A 20,370-nucleotide genomic window follows, 5' to 3' on the forward strand; every position below is an offset into this window, starting at 1 on the left:
CTATTTCAAATATTCAGTAAGTCACTATAAGGGAAATAAGGTTTTTGCAAGACTGCTGCCAAAGTGGCGCCCTCTGCGCTGTTGTTTTTTAATACTTACTTAATAAGCTGCCAACTCTTTTTCACCTTTTTAAGTACGAATTAAAAAATTGCTTAAAATTAATATAAGCTACACATTATTTAAAAAATAGAATACAGAAATATATTTAGAATTGATAAATCCCTAAGAAACATATTTCGTTCAGAGACCTAAACAAGGAGGACTCCAAGTAGTCTTTTATTTTAAGCAGGCGCTGAAAATACTATCAAAGGATTTCTGAAAAAGTATAAAAGGCCTCACTATTTGCGCCGAAACGTACATTTGACAAGTGAAAATTGCCGAAAGCACAAAAAGGTTTTAATAAAACGAAAAAGAAAATTTTTAAAGCCATTTTATAACTTCATAATGCCAAAGAAACGTGTGTTAACGCCGAAAAAGACAATAATGGCATCGAGCCGGTAGGGAGTGCTAAAAAGAAACCCAAGTTGGACTTGCCAACGGATCTGGACATTATAGACTGGGACCTCGATGATGCCTTCGAATTGGCAGTGGCCCGTGCAGAGGAAATGGAGAGTACTCGCCCCCTTCGCTTGGACCTCACCCAGTGGCAGCGGTGCGAGGTGACCTCGGTGGTGCACACGCCCAGAGACCAGAACTCTGAAATCGAAGTGAAGAAGAGCACTTCTGACGGAGATCCGCAGACAGCTGTCTGCAAACTGCTGCCTCCTTGGAATCAAACGCGTCTGGCGGCCGGCGACACAGTCTCCATATTGGCCAAGTGGGATCCATCTACCGAATCCTATGTGGTCGACAAGGAGCAGGGCTACTGCGTTGCCCATCCAGACTTGCTCATTTCCGGCACCACTGTCACCGGATCACTTTTCTGCATCCGCAAAGCGGTGCTGCAACAGCGTTTTGGATCTCTGGAATCAGGAAATTCCGTTGTAAGTACACATATTTACTCTTTATAAACTATTAGCCAATAGTGACTTTTCAATTCGCCATCTTTAGATGCTAGTCGGCACATTCGTGCACGAATTACTACAAACTGTGCTTCGCCAGAATTTGTCCTCCAGAGATGAAATCTATACTGAGTTGCAGAAGCTGCTGGCCAGCTCTTCGTTAGCTCAATCGCTTTATGCCGCTCGCATGAGCCACGAGGAAATGGCGTTCGAGTTGGACAAGTTCGTCAATCCGATTGCCAGTTTTGTGGCTCAATACGTGATGGGTGTTGGCCCGGCCAGCTTGCCACCAGACAACTATACCGGTCGCATTCGCCATGTTCTCGACATCGAGGAGAACCTTTGGGTTCCCCAGCTGGGACTCAAGGGCAAGGTGGATGTCGCTGTGAGCGTAAAATCCGCCCAAGGCAAAAGGGCAGATATACCACTCGAACTGAAGACTGGCAGAGCCATCTTCTCGATGGAGCACAAGGGTCAATTGTTGCTCTATCAAATAATGCTCACTGCCTTGGGCAAGGAAACCAACTCCGGATTGCTCCTCTACCTGAAGGAGAACCTCATGCAGGAAATCCAGAGCGGCAGAAACGAGCAGCGCGATCTGGTGATGCGCAGAAATGAATTGGCTCACTGGCTGACACGCGATATAGCCACTCCACCTGACCAAAATGAGGAACTGGTGGAGCTAGAGGACATGGCGCTGCCAGAGCCCATTTGCCACAGGAACGCCTGTTCCAAGTGCACCTACAGCACCATCTGTGCTAGTTTTGCCCAAAGGGATGACAGCTTGGAGCTGTCCCAGTCGCATCCCTTCAAGGTGCTCATGCCAACGGTTTTGGAGCACCTCAACGTAACGCATCTTAAGTATGTGCACCACTGGATTGGGCTGCTGAATCTCGAGGAGCAGCACAACCGTCAGTCCTCGCAATTAAAATCATTGTGGACTGTGGATCCGTTGAAGAGGCAAAAGCAAGGCAGAGCCATTTGCGATTTGAAGTTGGTCGAAGGCAAAAAGGTGGCATTCGAAGAGGGTCGCTATCTTCAGAGCTTAGAAATCGGTGGGGAAGTGGATGCCAATCGGAACATTACCCTCAGGGTAAGTTATCGACACTACAGCCTGATGAAACTATATTTCTAATCTTTAATCCCTTTTCTCAGTTCGATATTGGTGAATATGTGGTGATCAGCTGCACTTCACGTATAGCAATTGCTTCTGGCTTCATTGTATCCTTGGATGCCCGTCGCGTGGATCTCCGTCTTGAGCGTGATCTCAGCTTGCTATATGCTAAGGAATCGTTTGTAATGGACAAGCACGAGTCGCAGACGTTTTCAACGTTCAACTTTAGCAATCTCGCCCTATTGCTTACCGATGATGCACGCACCGGAGTTTTGCGAGATATTATTGTCAACAAGAGACCAAAAAACTCCAATGACACCATGGACTCCATGATGGAAGCGGAGCACATGATGCGCCACCTGAACATTGAACAAAAGCTGGCCATTAGACGGTGTGTGGTTATGCCCAACTACATGTTGATCAAGGGCTTGCCAGGCACTGGTAAAACCGAGACTTTGGTTGTCCTGGTAAAAGTACTTCATCACCTCGGGAAAAGTGTGCTTATCACCGCCCAAACTCACTCGGCTGTCGATAATTTACTTATGCGTCTGCTGCCGAGTGGTCTTCCCATGCTGAGACTGGGCTCGACATCCAGAATTCATAGCGAACTGAAGGAAATCGGCGAGGAGTGGCTGACCAAAGACTGTAAGACGGTGGACGAATTGGAGCGTGTGCTGAATAAGCCCATGATTGTGGGGGTTACTTGTTTGGGAGCAGGACATGCGCTCCTTCAGCGTCGTCGGTTCAACTATTGCATCGTGGACGAGGCCACGCAAGTGATGCAGCCCACTGTCATCCGTCCCCTGATGAGCTGCGACCGATTCGTCCTCGTCGGAGATCCCGAGCAGTTGCCACCGATTGTGCGGTCCAAGGAGGCTCGTCGACGCGGGGCGGATGAGACCTTGTTCAAGAGACTGGACATGGGTGGCTGCACCTATGTGTTAAGCCTTCAATATCGCATGAATGCAACAATCACTAAGCTGGCCAACAAGCTCACCTACGGTGGTAAACTAAAGTGTGGCTCTACCGAGGTTTCCGAAGCCAAGCTTCAGCTGGAAACGAAACCACAAGTGAAAGCAGCCAAGTGGGTGACGCTTGCCCTGCACTGTCATCTGGATCAGGCTGTCCGTCTAATTGACACGGGAGATTGCCTGGATCGCTGCCAGGAATTAATTGAGGCATCGACGCAGCTGGCGACGACCTGTTCCGCCATCGAGGAAAGCTTCTCGGAAGAAAAGGAACAGCAGACCGAGCAACGTGTCGGAGGAGGATCCCGAAATGTTTCCAAATACACAAACTACTGCGAAGCTGGCGTTGTGATGAAATTGCTAGCCTATTTACTTAGATGCGGATTCAAAGCTTCCGAGATTGGCGTAATAGCTCCCTATCGCGCCCAAGTTGAGCTACTCAAAAAGCTGACTTTTAAAATGGACCCCCAGCTGGAAATCAACACCGTGGATACGTTCCAGGGGCGTGATAAGAGCCTAATCATTTACAGCTGCACCAAGACAGGCCATGGTAATAACGATACGGATCGCTCACGCGAGGCGGAGATTCTGGAGGACAAACGCCGATTGACCGTGGCGATCACCCGTGCCAAACACAAGCTCATCATACTGGGGGATGTCCAATGCCTGGAGCAATATGGACCCTTCAAGGCAATGTTCGAGAACATTCCATCAATGCGACGCCTCAAGCTGGAGGATGAAAAGCTTGACTTCTCCTGGGAAAGGATCCGAAGGCACCTCGTCACTCTAATGAATGCCTAGGTATTAACTCCGCTTATTCCCTTAATTTATTGTATGATTATTAGGTGCATTAGATCCATTAGGCGCGTGACACACTGCCAAGATTTTAGAAAAACTTTGCCCGGATGAAGACACCAAAACCAGTACAAAAACTTCAAAACTCTAATGCATCAAGCATGTTTTACATTTTTTTAATAAAATCATATAACTCATTCTAATTTAATCACTTGTTAGGATCCTCGTGAAAGCGTGTTCTCAAGCGGCTGGAAGTGCTAATCGAAGCATACGAATTTAATTACATTTTATACATTTATATTACCTCTAGTAGTTCAATTAAGCGCCCGAGTGAAGATGCCAATCGTAAACAAACACTTACATTTATACCTCAAACATTGTTTATAAAAAGACTCAATAAAATCCTGTGATGCATTGTTATTTAAACCAACCAACAAGGTGTTTGTTTACTCGAAGGTTTCGCGTAATGTTGTTATCCACAAAACGGGAAAAACCCCATTTCCCTTTATCGGATTAAAAGTATTTCTGTGACTCCCACCCACTCCACTCCACTTCAATCCAATCAGTTAACGGTCTGTGTGTGTTCCTCCTTCTTGGTTGCACCTGCGAAACGGAAGTTGGGCACCCCGAGGTCTGAGCTGCTCCTCTGCGTGCCCTGAATATGTACATATATATTTATTCAAGTATATAAATGTATTGCCAGCCATATGGAGACCAGGGAAAGGGCCACTTGCAGCGGATGCAGTTAACAACCAGGAGCGAACGTGAGTCATTCTTGAGATGATTATCGTGTCATTATCGTCACAGAAGCGAGTGTGTAATGTTCAACTGGGCAAATGGCAGTCACCAAATGCGAGATTGATTGCTCTCAAAAGCAAGACAGGCAAAAGCCAGCAAAATAATCAACTGAATAAAATGAAATTCAATGCAATGAGAAGGCAGATCAAAAAACATGAAATAAAAAAGGACAAGACTTTGAATACCTTACGTTTCCAAATTTTGATGGCCAAGTTTCGGTTCACATTTTTTGAAGCCATCGGAAATTTGGAAAAATGGATATGAATAAGGAAAAAAAAATAACCATTAAAAATTGAAAAATTTATAATTTATTTAGGAAAACTTTCTGAACGTTTTTCAGACGCCATATACCTTCTAGAATACCCCATCAAAGGGCATTAAAGACCACATAAATAGGTAAGTGCGGGCTCCATCGCATATAAGATATGTACAAGTTGGGAGTGGAGTGACGGAGAAAGAGGAAGAAGAAAGGCCCAGAGCAGCAGTGACAATAACAGTAACATTTGGAGAAACAACAACAATAATGGGGACAAGCAAATCGCTTGATAAAATATTTGAAATTCATTTCGCGCCGCCGCTTGGCAGCCGTTGGCATTTCGATGACAGCATTTAATGCTTATTATGTAAACTCTTTTTCTGACGCGCGACTTCGGAATGGAGTGGGGGTCCAAATCAAAGGTCAGCCACAAACTTATTGGGCCCCGAATTGATTTTGAGTTCCGGCCAAACCCAAAATTTGTTTTTTTTTTTTATTTTTTGTCTCCTTTTTTTTGGGAGATGACCAGACACACACCGCTTTGTCCACTTGTGTGCGCAACAAATTAAGCCCATTAACCATCTTCGAGCTTCGATCGGCAACAACAACAACATCACCTGTTGCAATATATTGAACACTTCAGTCCCAAGATGATCGACAAAAGCTCGGGGCATTATCCACAAAGCGGCTTAAAACTATAGGAAGATGATATCGGGGGAATTACGGAGGGGTATTTAACTTTCGCACGGATTTCTACGAAAATTTCACAAATCTAATTTAGTAAATGACACAAACCTCCTATCAATATGTACATTTGTTATAAACCAAAATAATGTGTCGTCTTCAGCAATAAATTATCAAAAACTACAACGCATTCTTAAACTATTTATATTAATTGTTGAAACCTATTAAAAGTTAAATAGAGAAATATTTAAAATCCGCTTCTAATTATTTGAAATTACAAACAACACGCGTTAATTGTTTGAATTGCTATTAAATGTTATTTACTGTTTACAGAATCGAAGTTCCCACTGATTTATGTGCTATTATCATATTCCCTGTCAGAATGTCTTACACAATACCCCTTTGGCTCGATTATGGCCAACAATTACTGACCGATTTCACTGTCTTTAACGTTAAAACCGCAAAAGTGTGTCCGTAATTGATAATTTTCTGGTCAGAAAGCATAATTAAAGCAGCGCCATTAGTTTGTAGTGGAATTTGTTTTTTTTTTTTTTTTTTTTTTTTTTTGTGGGAACTTAGGGCCTCAGAACAGCCGCTTGTTTGAGTGTTTCTCTTCGCTGTTTAAGTTAACTCGGCCAAAAGAGCAATGTTAACTGGTTTAACAGACGGCTTTTGCGGCTGCGCAGAGCAACTGGTTGTTTGGTGTTGCTGCTGGCTGGCTGTTGCTGTTGCTGTTGCTGTTGCTGTTGCTGTTGCTGTTGCTGCTGGCCTCTGTTATGTCGCATGTTGCTGGTTTTCTGCCTGCTGCCTGCTGGTTACTGCTTACTGGTTGCTGGTTGCTGCCGCTGTTGGCCACGCTTTTTGGCCACCAAACGGATTCAGTGCAGCGGCGACTCTCGAACGGTATTGTTGGCTTTAGCGGTAACTCGCCATTGGCCGTGCATACAAAATACTAAACTGTGCTTTTTTCATAGTTCGTGGCTGGAACTTTTCTTGATATTTTCTTTTTTATTTGCCTCGACTTCGTTGTATTTTTTTTTTCTTGTTGGTTTTGCGTGCCCCGAGTGAATGTGGAAAATTTGCAGATAGCTTTTCTGCGATTCGATATGTGTGTGGATTTAGTTATTCAGTTATTGGGCCAAAAAGAGCGCCGCCGCGCCTGGCCGAAAGTGAAAAACTGAATGCGCAGACGTGTGTAACAGTTTTTACTTTCGGCCTGGTTTTCGGCATCTTCAAGTGGTTGCTGTTGTTGTTGTTGTTGTTGTTTTTGTTGTTGCTGCTGGAAGGCAGTGGAGCATTTAGCCAAGATCTGTGCAGATTGCATAAAATACAGACACAGCAGAGCACCAGCATCAGCAGCAAAAACAACAACAACAACAACAACTGCAACCGCATTTAGCCCAGTTTTCTGAGCAAATTTTTTCAAAAAGCTAACGACAAAAATCTCACACTAAATCTTAGCGTTATTTTTTCCTCCTCGTCGTTGTCGTCGCGTTTAACTAAAATAATAACAACAACGAGAGCAGCAGCAATTGCAATAGCAACAACAACAAAAACACACAACAGCAGTAGCAGCAACACCATTGCTAGCAGCAACATCTAGCCCAAAGGAGCCTTGTATTGCCACCTCGACCAGCAAAAAGCCGCCAAAATGCTTCCGGTAAGTGGTTGCAGCAATTGAAAAAAAAAAAAAAATAAAAAAAAAAAAAAAGAAAAAAGATATAGACTGCAAACAACTCTCGACATTAACTGCAAAACTGAGAAATCATTTTTATTTCGCTGTTTTTGCCGCTTTTGTTGCCTGCATTTTGTACTCAATTAGCGCAAATCTGGCCAAAAGCCGTACATTTTTAGTCCAGTTCGGCTTAGTGACTGGATTTCCTGGCCGCCAAAAAGGGGCTGGGGCTTTTCGAATAACGACAACCTTGGCAGGATCGGTGGGCCCAAGTCTACAACGTTGAAAGTTGTTATCCTTGCCGAGGGCAGAAAATTCAGGAAAGATCGCGGATCGCCAAACTGGTTCCTCTTCGTTCTCGCCGAACTGAATTATTCATCGAGGCCGCGAGTTTTCGATTTCGTTTGCCCGGTTTGACTTGATATTAAAATGTCTCTGTTAGATGATTGCATAATTAATGAGTGACACATCGCGCTTGGTGCGAAGAATTCTTCTGGGCTTAAAGATGATTTTCTGATTTGATTGTTAGTTGCTCAGGAAAGTAAAAGTTTATTGGGTTTTTACTGAAGCTCTGCTGCTAATTTTTTATTGCCCACCAGGCAACTTTGTACAAATCTCTTAAATCAAATCTCTAACATAAAAATCAAGATAAAATCAATGTTTTTTTATCACGTCTTCCCATATTTTACATATGAATGCCGAAATCAAATTTTTAACTGCCTTTTTGGGATTTGCCTAATTATAAAAATTCCTGAGAAATTCATAACTTTTGACTGTAAAACCAACAGAAAGCATGATAAACAGAATTTTGCATTAAATCTGGCATTCATATCACCATTTACTTAAAGTACAATTTAATAAATCGGCTTCCTCAGTAAATTCGTGCCTTCTTACTTATCATTCAAGTGAGGATTTCGCAAAAAGTGAGAGGAATTAGGGATGCAACCCTACACAAATTGGTCTAAAATCATTTTTACGATCTTGAGTCTTATGTAATGCCCAAACTTTTACCCGATTAACACCTCTGAAGACGTCGAAGACATCGGCGATTTCATGCAATTCCCATGCTAATCGAAGCGATCGAGTGCAAAACTTTCAAACACGAACCCAAATCGCTGAGAGATACATTGCACGCATATTAAAAATGATGGTCGATGGGCTTATGAAGATCCATCCCAGTCTCCAACGATAGCTTTTACTTCCCCAGGGGCCGAATCGAATCCGAAATATAATAGAAATGAGGCTGTATATCCGCTTGGACCTTCGATGAGGCATATTTCTGGCCCGAACCTATGATATTTCTCTCGCTCATGCAAATTTTGTGCTGCGCATGCGCAGAAAACTTGTTTAGGATTTTTGTTCGTGTTATTTTAATGGCCCGCTTTTTGTTATTTTTGTCAATTTTTGGCTTGAACTTATTTTTGGCCACGTTTTTTTTTTTTTTTTGTGGGGCTGCGGGGGCGAAACAAGTTTTGGCGACAAGTGCTGGAAGACTAGCCAAAAAGACTCATCATCTGCGCCATTCCGCTTGACGTCAGGCCGCAAAAATGCGTGAGAAGAGGAAATTGGCTCCGGCTTTTGTCTACCAAAAAGAGGCGGAAATCGAAGGCCTAGCCCTCAGAAAATAAGCCAGCAAAAGTTGCAAATTCATGCAACACAAGAGCAACAGCAAAACTGCAACTGCAACTTAGCAATATCGCGAGTTGCGACGCCAACGCAGTCGCACCCAAAAGACAATGACAGTGAACTGAAACCAAGACGAGTCGATCCAATCCGATCCCAAGCCTCCACTCAGTTGATCTTCCATCTGGTATATGCATTCATTAAATCAGCCGCCCCTTCGAGCATCTCTGCAAAAGTAGCTTCATCACTCATTTCATAATCAACTTTGTAACCAAATAAACAATAATTAGCTTAACAAAAGGTGATCCAAAATCAAATACAACTTAAAATATTAAAAGAGTTATTTGTTTGTTAGTATTTTTGTCATCAAATAAACTCTTTTTTTTTTTTTTTTTTGTAAAGCAATGAAATATGAAATTAACTTTGCGTACAAGATTCCAAAATTGCAAAGTCAGCTTATAAGGTAGCTATGAATTTTCATAAATGCTTAGACCAATTATGAGATGTATTTCCTTGGCCTAAGTATAAAAAATTCCCTTCGAAAAACTACATCCCGAAGATGCTGATCTCGAATAAATGCGAATAATCTGACCCCGGAGGTGGCACATCCGCCTTGAAGTTATAGAAAGGTTTCCAGATTGGCAAATCGAAATTCGCAGGCGGCTGAAAGTGAAACCCGATGAGCGGAGAGGTAAAAAGTGAATGTATTTATATATCGGCGACCTGCGGGGGGTGATGCGTTTTGGCATTTTATTCAAAAAGCATTATAGAAGAGTGTCATTAAGTTACCGGTTTTTGGGCTATTAAACCGCATTGGCCTGAAATTCCAGCAATCCCAGTGCAATCGCTTTGGTAATTGTATCTGTCAGATGCACAGATACAGATACACGTGCATCGGGATCTGCTGCCTTCAACCTCATTGCAAAATTTGCCATTTTTTTTGTTTTGTTTTTTTTTTTTTTTTTTGTTTCTGCCGCTGCTGCCTTTGCATCGTTACGTATACGACACCGGCACCATAGGGTTAAGGGGGTTTTTGGTGAGAGCTAGGAGGGGGCTAGGCAGAGACATGCTCCAGAGACCGCCGGGATGATTCAATTCCATGACAACGACAGCGACAACAACCAACCAGCTAACCAGCCATGTCTGCGAATTGTGGAACGTTACGTTACGGGGGGTTAAAGGGGGGTCGTCTCTACTCCGGCTTTGATTTGGGGACATGCAAATCATTAACACGCCGACAGCCCAAGGGGGTGGGTCGGTTGCTCTCTTTGATATCTGAGTCCAAGCGAAGCCACCGAATTCGGTTGCAAATTTCGGCATTTTGCAACCGCTCTTTAAGCTCCGCTTTTAATTTCCATGTTTAAGATAAATATGAACAAATTATCATCTCATTTAAAAACATTAACTTAATATATTAAATTTCGTATTATATGTGGGAACTTCTTTCACTGCTTTACAAATATGTAAATACTATGCTTCTTTACAAACTTTAGTCCACCTCTTGGCCAATTAAAATATATATATATCTTCTCGTATTGAATGGCCACACTTTCCATCCGAAAATCAGATTCCCACCCTTGGCGCACAGCCTCTGGGGACTTTTTGGCACCACTTGAGACGTAACTGTTAATTCGACGGACAGATATAAGCGCATATATAGCGAAAATACAAAACGTATACGTATATATAAGTCGGTGTTTTTACAGCCTGACTCATGGATCGGTTATGCAGCCTGAAGGTCAACGTGTTTTGCGGTTGAGAAAAAGCAAGAGTTATAAATTAATTTATTAAGCCAGAGCGCCGAGCAAGCCAAGTTCCACTCTCCGTGTTTAAACCCGTTTGCTCTGGCAACAATAACAAAACACTTGCTCGAATTCCTGAGTCTTGACCAACGGTCTAACTGACCCCCAATTGATATTTAAAAGAATGTGACTGCATTTGCCACACAAAATACAAAAAACACAAGAAGGCAAAACGAAACGGCTCAAAAAATAAATCAAACTGAAGAATGGAGGGTGAACAATGGCCACTTAAATTGCCACAAGGATGGCGTCTAAACAATTGAAAATTTCGTGACAGAATTGATCAGTAAATTAACTAAGAAAGAAATAAAAATATGTCAGCGAATTACAAGTTGCTAAAAAATATATTTATATCAGAAATACTTCAAGTAAAAAGTAATGCTTATTTTAATTTTCCCCTTTAATAAATAATTTAAAAAACCTTTCTAACTTATTTCACTACTCGAAAGTATTTCCCAATTCTGTTTTTGCCAGACTCACTTCCTCTCATTTCTGTTTGCTTGTCCAAACAATAACCGCAGTATCAAAATAATACAAATTTGTTGTAATCAAAAAAAGTTAAAAGTCATGCTTCGATCTAATTAAGTTGAATCCGGCTAATCGGATGTAACAACGGCATTATCTTTATGGGCAACCAAATCTCCGTCCGAACCCCGCAACTCCCCTTTCACCATTGGGTTCCACTTCACGAGCCGCCGAAAATCATCCAAAATTAGCCAGTGCCCAGTTTTTGACCTCAGCCTCTTTCTTGTCTTGGGATTTTCATCTGCAACTCAACTTGAACCTGAATGTGCATCACGATTATGTTTTTTTTTCTCTCTCGAGTTTTCATGTTTTTTTCAGGGGGTTTTCGTTTTTTTGGTTGGTTTGTTGCCGGATGCGCCAGTCAGCTTGTTTCTTTTTTTTTTTTTTTTGACTTAATAATTTTCACTGAACGAAATTGAAAGTAAGCGAACAGACCACAACAGACCGAACACCACTGTTAAAACTTAATACGAAAAGGTATAAATAAATTGTATACTAAAGCTGTGTTTAAAAGGGCATAAAAGTTACGCAAGATCGCTCTTATTCGATTGAGCTTCTTCCGTTTGGTTTTGTATTTTTTATTCGCTTTTCATTGTGTCGAGATGACATAATTGGTTCAAATGGGCAAAAGAAATGCTCGCAGCTCTTTTACAACTGTTTAATTTGGCCACCGGCAGTAAAAAAAAAAAGCGAGTGGTGGTGCAGAAAAAAATAATAAAAGAGATGAGTTGGTGTATAACACCTACCGTTAGCCCCTGCTAATTTCGCTTGCCTCGCCAATTATCGCTTAGGCCAGCCCGTTGATAATTGCAAAGTAAATGCGGTGCGACTTTTTGTGGATATGCCCGCCCTACGGAAAAGGGGGAGATTCGCGGGGAGCGGGTATTATGTAGGGGGTCTGGCGACTATCCAACTTTCGATTTCACTTTGGAGTGGCGGTTCGGCTTTTAACTTACGCACCTCATTCACGCACTAAAAAATGTCGCTGGCTTGCCAATTTGTAACACGGCTCTGAGGCTATTGACTCAAAAATTGTTAAGTAATATACGTATTTGCATATGTATTATCATAAATTATTATATCAGAATAGATTTAGCATTTTAAATTTTTCAATTAATAATTCTATCAAAAATATGACTTCCAGGTCTTGCAGAACGAATTAACACCGCTATTATTATTAGGTATTCACTTTTGTTTTAATAATCATTCATTGATATATTAACTAAATAAATATATCTCCTTTATCAATTTTTAATATTACATAAAGGCTTTATTCATTTACGAAACAAATTCCCCATCGCCAGCTTTTTTTCCATTTCTCTGTCAGATGAACATTAAAAATAGCAAATTAAATTAACACATAATTAATTGATCTCTTGTCTGCATTATATTTGTATTAGCTTTTTTGGTATTATCAATTTCTTTACAAAAGCTTTCACTACTGTTTCTTGTGCATGATTTGTTTTCTTTTTTCGACGTAACTGTATGTTGACAAATCGCAAAAATTTTGCAGACCGATATGATAAATGACAGTGGCAAAAACATTTCACTCAAGAAGACGCAAGAAGCAATAAAAATAACTGGAGAAAAGACACATGTTGCAGTTGCAGTTTACTGGTTTCCATGTCATGCAAATCCGCTCGTTAATCCTCTGTCGACTTTTCATGGTCAACTCAGGTGTGCGATCCGAATGGCAATTAAGGTGACCGAACATTAATTATAGTATTAGCCTGACAGCTGGCCACACTGACAGGGAAAGTTTATGGCCAAAATAGATGATTGAGTGGGTGTGTTAAGTGGTTTTATTACACATTGTTTCGGCATAGAACTTTTATAAAATAAAATCCTTCTTATATGATTTTTTTTTGTAATTGATAAAATTTCAATAAAAAATAATCTTGCTATCTTATCTTAATATTAAAGTGTTTTGTGTACCCCCTTTTTAATGAAATTTTCGTGGACCTCATCGCTGTTTAACCGCTTTGACTTTCGCCAAACATCTGGCCAAAAGTGGCATCCCCCGCCTTTGCCAATCTTTATCGTCCGGCAATTTGCGTTAATGGGGAAAATTGCACCATTAACAGCGACAAATACACAGTGATAAGCGGCCAGTAGGCGAAAAACGGGGGAACACCAAGTGGCCAGATCCAATGTCTTGTTTGTTTTGACCAACTTGATGAAGCACCTTGAAAAGGAATCCAAAAGCGAAAGCTCTGAAGATAACGCAATTCAATTAAAATAATAATTAAAATGGAATTAAAATCAAAATTCTCGAGCTGGTTTCATTTGACATTTCACGTTTTATTTGTTTCGATTTGATTGGATTTCATGCTTTGCGATTAGGCGATGAGTCAGTCCAGCGGATTGGTTCCAGTTTCTGCGAGTGAATCACCAATATCCCGGAAGCTGGACACTCGATGGAATCAATTCCACTGGCCATCCCGCCTGCTTAGACCATTCAGGCCTTAAATTGAATTTCACGCTGCAGCGCGCGCAAAAAAGGATAATAATTTGATTCGACAGCAGAGTAGAGCTTAAGTCCGCCAAAATGCTGCGAAATTGGAAATGTTGAGAGGGGTCAAGTCCGAAAATATGAGCTTACTGACAAGGTTTTATGAAAGTGTAAGAACGTAATAACATTTTATGGCCTTTTATTTTCACAAGTAAGCAAAAGACAAATGTAAAAAATATGCAAAATAAAATGCCATTATTTTGAAATGTTGAAAGTAAAACTATACCAATTTCGTATACCTTACATAACCTAAGCCCTCTTAAATGGGTGGCCAACATACTAAGCCCCTAATAGCTGCCAAAATTTCGCGAAATTCTCATTAAAAGGCGGTCGCAAAATATTTGGCGTGTAATTGGATTTAATGAACTGCCCATTGTTGGGCTCGTGACGTGATGAAAACAATGCCGATTCGCAATGATGTTGATGATGATGATAATGATAATGATGATTTTGATGGGATTGAAGATGGCCGAGAGATGGTACATCAAGGCAAAATGCAGACAATGGAACACAAACGAATGAACTTGAATTGTGCAGTTGGCCAAATGCAAAATGCAAATTTTGACATCGATGCAGACGATGTGAGTGAGCGATTGGATGAGCATTGACATTGATCACGGGAAGATGCGAGATCTCCGTAGATGGATCGAAATGAGACGATTGGGAGTGGGGATTTCTATATCTATTTTATTGGTGTGTACCCGGCCTTGACAGGCACTGTCTCTATTTTCCAGTGGGCCAGTTTCACAATCTATCGATTTATATTGGCGGCGGTTTATGGCTCAATTGTGTGAGAGCTGCATTTGGAAAACCGCTTTGCAGATGTGTTTTCTTTTTTATCTTATTTTTTTGACCGCCGTTTGCTGACCCATAATGCATTGATCCAGCGGCCAAATAAAGATGGACATATAATCTCACCCCAACTTCAGCATCCGGCGACATCAACTTTCGCTTTTCTCATCGGCATCGGTTTTTTGAATTTCAGTTTTTGGTTTTCGGTCTTTGGTGTTTGCAGTTTGCAGTTTGCAATTTGGAGTTTGCAGTTTGGTGGACTCCTGTCACGCCAAAAGGCGATTAAGAAAGCTTCCAACAAGGAGCAAAATGCGGAGCAGTCGGAGCCGTGGAAACACAGAAAGAGCTGCATTTGGGGATCGGGGGCTAACTGGTTCCCTAAGCGAAGTCAATGACTGGGTGACTTCTGCTCCGTAATTGGCAACTCTTGGTCAACGCAAAGTGCGTTTTTTTTTCCCACTCGCTATTTTCTTTTTGGCCCGGTCGAGTGGCTTTTCACTTGGTTAAACACTTCGATTACATTAGGCTTAAACATGACACGGTGATGGTGTCACGACCGAAAGAGCAGTTCAAGATGATTAGGATCAAAAGCAATTAAAAGGTGTTAATCACCTCTTTAACATGAGATTTAACAAATGCATTTTTAGGATTTACCAGACTTTTATTTTTACCTTCTTTAACTTACAAATTATTATATCTTACTATTCTCAACTTTATGAATTATTTCTAACACCCAATTCAATTTTATTATTGTATTTATTCCCACCTCAATTTGTCTTCGCAATTGTTCCCTTCTTATTTACCTTCTAAGCCCGATTATTGTCTTCTGCCGCTGGCCATGATTCAGTTTGGGTCGTGGCCTGGTCTGCTCGGTTGCCTAATTGAAAATGCCTTGGCTGGGCCACAAGCAAACCCCACCGAAAACTTGGACTTAGATTGGTGACTGGGAAAATCTTTCGCACGCTAATCTCGATGTTGGCCAACAAAGCTCAACTTTCGCACGGCATAAATCCCGACTAAATGCATGAGTTAAATGCATCAGCTTATCGAACGATCTCTGGCATTGTGCCGGTGGTTTTGGCGCTGGGTTGTTGGGCTTTAACACACCCAATCTTGAAGGCAGGGTGGTGTTTTCGAACTGGCTCACACAGGCTCTCCTCTGGACAAGTGGAGTGGCCTGCTGAAATGTCAAAACTTTTGTTTACAAAACTCTTCAACTTGGCACACCCGCTCTGCTCTGCTCTGCTCTGCCTGCTAAAATTCGAACATTCCCCGACGCCGCCGCCAGTCGAAACAGCAAAGCAGCCAAAAACGGGGCGTATACGCAACGTCTCTTGGGCAGACATTGATCTCTGGGCCCGTTGATTTTGCTTTTGCTTTTGTTTTATTTTTGGGGCGTTGACATTGCGACGCTCTTTGGTACCTGAAACGTGACATGATGTGCGGCACATTCTACGTGCTACGGAAATTTCCAGTCAATTTCCAGGCGGGAGCGGTACTGCAGCGGACCCTCTTTGAATTTTAAGTTGCATTTAAGAGGCGAACTGAACTGAACTGAACTGAACTTTACTTCACTCCACTCAACCGCAACTTCTTTTCCCCGTTTTTGGCCAAGTCATGCATTTTGGCTGTGAATGTGTGAATGTTGATCTGGATGGCAGCTGCAGAGCCCAGGGATTATGAATAGCCGGACCATTATCTGCGGAATTTTTGTGGGCCAAGATTGATGGCAAGCAGACCCACAATTTACACACATATCCCCACACATGATTCACGGGTGTTCGAACAACACCCAAAGCCTGTAAATATCCCCAGCACACTCCACATAAATTTTGAAGGCGAAAAATAAGTTTCCTAACGCATTGGAAAGCAATGAGTCACATTTGAAATTTCCCATGTACTTTTTTCAGTTGAAAAATATTTCCTATATCTTTATTTCAGAAACTGTACATATATTTGGGGCATTAACTCCATTATAACTGCCTGCCCAACAACAGTAATAAACCATAAACATACAAAGCCATATTAAAAGCCTATAAAAATAACACAATTTTCATACAAGTTTATGAACTGTTTTAGGTTAATAAAGTGTTTTTTTATTAGCAACCAAGAGCATAGTTAGGTTGCTCAAACTCAACTTGATTTATTTTCATACACTTTAATTGTTGCCTCGTTAATGAAATAAATGTACGAGTGAACGCCAATTAAGAAAAACACTAATGACTAGGTGCAATTTTATTAATTGTTTACTAAGCTGCAATAAAACAAAAAAAATATAAAGTATTTTAGTTTTAAATTAATCGATTTAGATTTTGGCGCAATTATTAATAGCAAAGCTATTTGTTTAATGATGAATTTATAAGATATATTTAATCAATTCAAGTATAAATAACATACAGTTTATTTAATGTCATAAGTCAACGAGCATTTAAAGACCATTAATTGGCTGACTCATTTGATTTGGGAAAATTTGAATTGGTCAAGAGAATCTCTTTGTAGATCCCCTTGATTCACGTCTGTCAGCCGTTCACACAAGCGATTTCTAATGAGCGACAGCTCAAGTCTCGAGTATGTGTATCTGCAGTTCGCCTCGAATGAACTCAAAGTTCTTGACGTCGCAAAACCGAGTCGAAACCAATACCACAAATATCGAGAGCAACTGGCGGCGATTTATGAGGCAGCTTGGCTCGGCTTGATTCAAGGTTAAATCCAGATTTTATGCAAAGCCAACTGCAACTGAGAAATTGCAAGTATGTACGCAATATTTGTGCATTTTTTAGCCAGGTATTTTTTTTTTTGGTTTTTTTTGTCGTAATGCGATGCCTTACGTAAGCAACGGGCTCTCCAGCTGCAGTTGCAGTACACATATATATATGTGTATATAAGTGAGTAGTGAGTATCTGTATAAATGTGCCACACACACTGGATCTCTCCAAGTGTTGCAACTTGTTGTCGCAGCAGCAGCAACAACAGCAGCAGCAGCAACAGCAACAGCAGCTAGTCACAGCAGCAACTTGTCCATAAATTGTACCGCCGCTGGGGCTGTAAATCCGGCCAAAAACGATTCTCAATTTTGGTCCGCTGTGGAAGCTGCTGTTTAAGCGCCCTGCAGCAACATCAACGGTGTTGCAGCAGCACCAGCAGCAACACCAGCAGCAGCAACAACAACAACAACAGCAACAAGATAGCAGCAGCAACAACACAGTTGTCCAGTCCACATTTAGCCTGATTTTAATTGCCAACCGCTAGTCGCAATTAAAAGAAAATAAGGCTGGACACAAAAAGCTGAAACTAAACTAAACTGAAAACAAATCTGGCATTTGCCTTTAAGTACATGTGTCGCTGACGTTGCTGCTGTTCACTTTGCGTAAAATCGACAAATTTGTCAAAGCAAAGAGTCTCTCTGGCCAATCAATGCGAAATGCGAGTCTGAAAATGCGAGTGCCAATGCGAATGCTCATGCGCATTGTACAATCCAAATTGTTGTCATTTTCATTTTCATTTAAGTTGTTTAGTTTTGTACTTTTTCTCTCCGCTTTTCGGCATGCAATTTTATGTAAGCAGCTGCTGCAGTCGCTGCCATAAAGCAATGTTAAGCAATGCGTAAGCCAGCCAGCCAACCGACCGACCAACCAACCACCATGTAAATGATGGCTATATATAAATGTAAATTGCCACAGCGTTCCATAAACATATCTTGTTTACCTATGCTGGTCCAATGACCCAATCAATGTCCACACACATTTTTATTTCGCGGCGGTTCGTTCGCGCGGCACTGGGTAAATATGCCATTACCCCTCCGCCAGAATGTCTTGAGTGCCTTTGGCTTTTGGCAAAATGGGACAACAAGCACCGCCACAGCACCGCCAGCACCACCAGCAGCTCGTCGACAAGTATGCCGGATATGGATACGGCTGCGATTTACGGCTAAAGGGGAAAGCTTCAAATCGCTAAAGAGTAGCATATATACAAGCTCCCCATTTGCCGACGTTTGAGTAGCAAAAAGCATTTTTGTGACGTTTTGCAAGTGCAATTTTGCCGCCACTTTTAGGCGAACTCTTGACTTGAATTTGGGTTAAGAACTTAACTCAGAAAGTAGCTATTTCCAAAAGCCAATGAACCATCTTCAAGGAAGTTTTTTTAAGGCTTTTAGCTAGCGAGTGCTGTTGCTAAGGAGTTGTACTTAAACTGCACTATTACTATTTATTATAAATAATTTTATTCGATTGCTTGCATGAGAAAACAATAAATATCTTTGGAATTCTCCCCATTGCTTTTTGCCTAGTCTAATACTGTTCATGTATGTTTTAATATAATTTTATGTATGGAAGACGAAACAAGTGAAACTAGTTTAAGCTGAGATTTATCTGATGTGTCTTGTGAACGAGCGTTTGGCCATAAAAAAGGTATTCTTCCCAGAAGAGCCAGCTGCCAGGAAAAAATGTTGCACAACAGCAAATGAATGGAATGAAATAAAACTTTAAATATTTTGTTTTCTACCAATTGCCTTAAAGACTTCCCTTGGATGATTGCTTTTATTAATAGATAATTGTTTTTAGTTTTTAGCGAAAAGAAAGTTTGCCTCAGGCGGGTAAATGCAATTAGCAAACCTCGCTGGTCATCCCAGGCAAATATACGTACAGTATATATTTTAAAGTATGGAGAGAGGTCTTAAAGTCGGGCTTGCTAATTAGTGATGAGCCTCGGCGATCCAACCTGTTCGGATCTCGTCTCGCTGGCAGATGTTTTTTTCGACAGTTGATGTTGACGATGCTGATGTCTTGACTTGATCAATTTTTACTTTCAGGCACTTTGTTCGCAGTGTGTAAAATTCACTTCGATGAATGAACGATTACGCTGTGTGTGTGAGCCCAGAAAAAAGTGGGCATAAAAAAAAAACCAAAAAACAAAATAAAAAACCGGCATGGAACACAAACACACGCACACGCAATCGAAGTCGAGTTTTTGGTTCGGATTGCTTATGTAATCTGGTGTTGTTTCTCTTTCGGTTGCTGACCAAAATCCAAAAAGATTTGGGCCCATTGTGGCTGCGGCCCGTAGCTGTTGTAACACTTTGGCATTTTAATATGAAAATCCGTTTAAGATATTTATGAGTGTGACTCAGACTCAGCGCGCCACACAAATAATGATGTGTGTTGTAGTAGTACCGCTTCCTAGTCGACTGCCCCTCTTATGACACCAGAAAAAAAAAACCAAAAAACAAAAACAAAATGGGGCGTGGCATCTGCATCTGATTAGCCCGACGATTTGCATATGAAATTCATCTCGTCACATCATAGCATACCATGCCATACAAGCTATTATGTAAGCCGCGATTTTGATGGGCGACCTTCATGGGAACCACTTCTTCTTCGAGTTCGTGTCTTTGGTCTTTTGTTTCGCCCAGATTTATGCGGACCTCCGATCACCGATCACCGATCTCCAACCAATCTCCTCCGCCACCCATCCATCCATCGATGTCACTGTGTCAATGCTGATGGCCCATGGCGATCTGATCTACGATCTCGATATGCTAATTGAGCTTCCCGCCGATGGCTTCCGCCTCGTGCTGCTTAAAATTTTTTGAATCAATCCAATCCGATATAATTACCCAATTTTCTAATTGGCTGTTCTTCGTTTATTGCAGTTCCGGCGTGGAGCGGCCTGGCAAACGCTCTTCCTGCTCTGCGCTCTCGCCTATTGCATAAATGGTAAGTGTAGAATTTTAATTGAATATTTAAAATACCTCTTTGATGTTCTATTTATAAAATATATACATATAATCGATGAAAATTATTGCCTATGATTTGTGAGCTGTCACTTAA

General features: G+C 41.4%; 2 protein-coding genes across 8 annotated transcripts in view; both read left to right on the forward strand.

Annotated features, from left to right (window-relative positions):
• Positions 1–440: 440 nt before the first annotated feature.
• LOC108097728 (DNA replication ATP-dependent helicase/nuclease DNA2) lies at positions 441–4,768 on the forward strand (the record flags this gene model as incomplete). Its single annotated transcript, XM_017200228.2, has 3 exons — positions 441–983; positions 1,051–2,094; positions 2,157–4,768. Coding segments are annotated over 3 exons (3,315 nt in total), but the record flags the coding sequence as incomplete, so codon positions are not given.
• Positions 4,769–6,451: 1,683 nt separating this feature from the next.
• Positions 6,452–20,370, forward strand: part of LOC108097624 (serine-rich adhesin for platelets) — a 33,986-nt gene continuing 20,067 nt past the window's right edge. The window contains exons 1-3 of one of the 7 annotated variants that reach the window (XM_017200041.2): positions 6,452–6,519; positions 7,078–7,276; positions 20,193–20,256. In XM_017200041.2, coding sequence (XP_017055530.1) covers positions 7,268–7,276; positions 20,193–20,256 — 73 coding nt within the window. In that variant the 5' untranslated portion in view covers positions 6,452–6,519; positions 7,078–7,267. Of the gene's footprint in view, positions 6,538–6,618; positions 6,725–7,077; positions 7,277–20,192; positions 20,257–20,370 lie in introns of those variants that run through there. The other 6 variants (XM_017200043.2, XM_043209525.1, XM_043209526.1 and 3 more) reach the window with 6 other exon arrangements.

The sequence above is a fragment of the Drosophila ficusphila genome, unplaced genomic scaffold (assembly GCF_018152265.1).
Source record: "Drosophila ficusphila isolate 14025-0441.05 unplaced genomic scaffold, ASM1815226v1 contig_197, whole genome shotgun sequence".
Classification (NCBI taxonomy): Eukaryota; Metazoa; Arthropoda; class Insecta; order Diptera; family Drosophilidae; genus Drosophila; species Drosophila ficusphila.